Raw genomic sequence first — 773 nt, 5'->3', positions numbered from 1 at the left:
TTTTTTTTTTTTTTTTTTTTTTTTTTTTTTTTTTTTGTCAGTCGCGGCTAGAACGGATAGAAACAACCGCGTTCCCCGTTTTTTTACTATAATTAAAAATCATGCTCGTTGTGTTCGTGACACGCGCGCGTCTTCGTCAAAAATTGTTTTGGCCTCGTATATGTAGCTCGATACACGCTGAGAGACTAGCAAGGGAAAAAACACTAGACTAGCCTTTTGGCGTCGACAACGATCGGGCCAGATCCACAGCCAGCCAATTCTACATGCCTCGATGTCATGTATCATGTCCCAAGAGTGATTTCCTCTCACTCTTCGAGCACACCGGATATCGAAAATAAAAAATTCCTACTCAATGAATTGGCTTGATTAACTACATCAACGAGAAAATCATCATCGTTTTATAACGAATATTAGTAAACCGAATTTATATATTTTGGTCTTGTGTAACTTGGCACGATTGGCCGTGCATTTGTGTGTACATGATTTGCTTTTATTGTCGTAATCAAATCAACCGTCCAATCTCGTTATTCGTTCCACAAAAAAGGGGCCAATATACGCTTGTCATTCTTAATTACGTATAAACAATTTCTTTCCTTTTTATATATATATATATATAAATATATATATGTAATAATAAATATATACATTTATATATATATATATATATATCATCTCGGTGTAGATCGGAGAGCGAGTGCTGTTCGATCGCGACACGGTACGCGCGAAAGCATCTAGAAGTGGGTAGCGCAAAACCGATTTCACAATATCGGCGG

The 773-nt window shown here is 37.0% G+C and overlaps 1 protein-coding gene across 9 annotated transcripts in view; it reads right to left on the bottom strand.

The window, feature by feature from the left end:
- Positions 1 to 773, bottom strand: part of LOC102679312 (dual specificity tyrosine-phosphorylation-regulated kinase 4) — a 176,900-nt gene that overhangs the window by 6,241 nt on the left and 169,886 nt on the right. The window contains exon 11 of one of the 9 annotated variants that reach the window (XM_031514062.1): positions 44 to 773. The exons of the other annotated variants lie outside the window; for them this stretch is intronic. Coding sequence (XP_031369922.1) covers positions 759 to 773 — 15 coding nt within the window. The 3' untranslated portion in view covers positions 44 to 758. Of the gene's footprint in view, positions 1 to 43 lie in introns of those variants that run through there. 9 annotated transcript variants of the gene reach the window in all.

This window comes from Apis dorsata, unplaced genomic scaffold (genome assembly GCF_000469605.1).
Source record: "Apis dorsata unplaced genomic scaffold, Apis dorsata 1.3 scaffold_44, whole genome shotgun sequence".
Lineage (NCBI taxonomy): Eukaryota > Metazoa > Arthropoda > Insecta > Hymenoptera > Apidae > Apis > Apis dorsata.
This window is presented reverse-complemented; position numbering and strand designations above follow the sequence as displayed.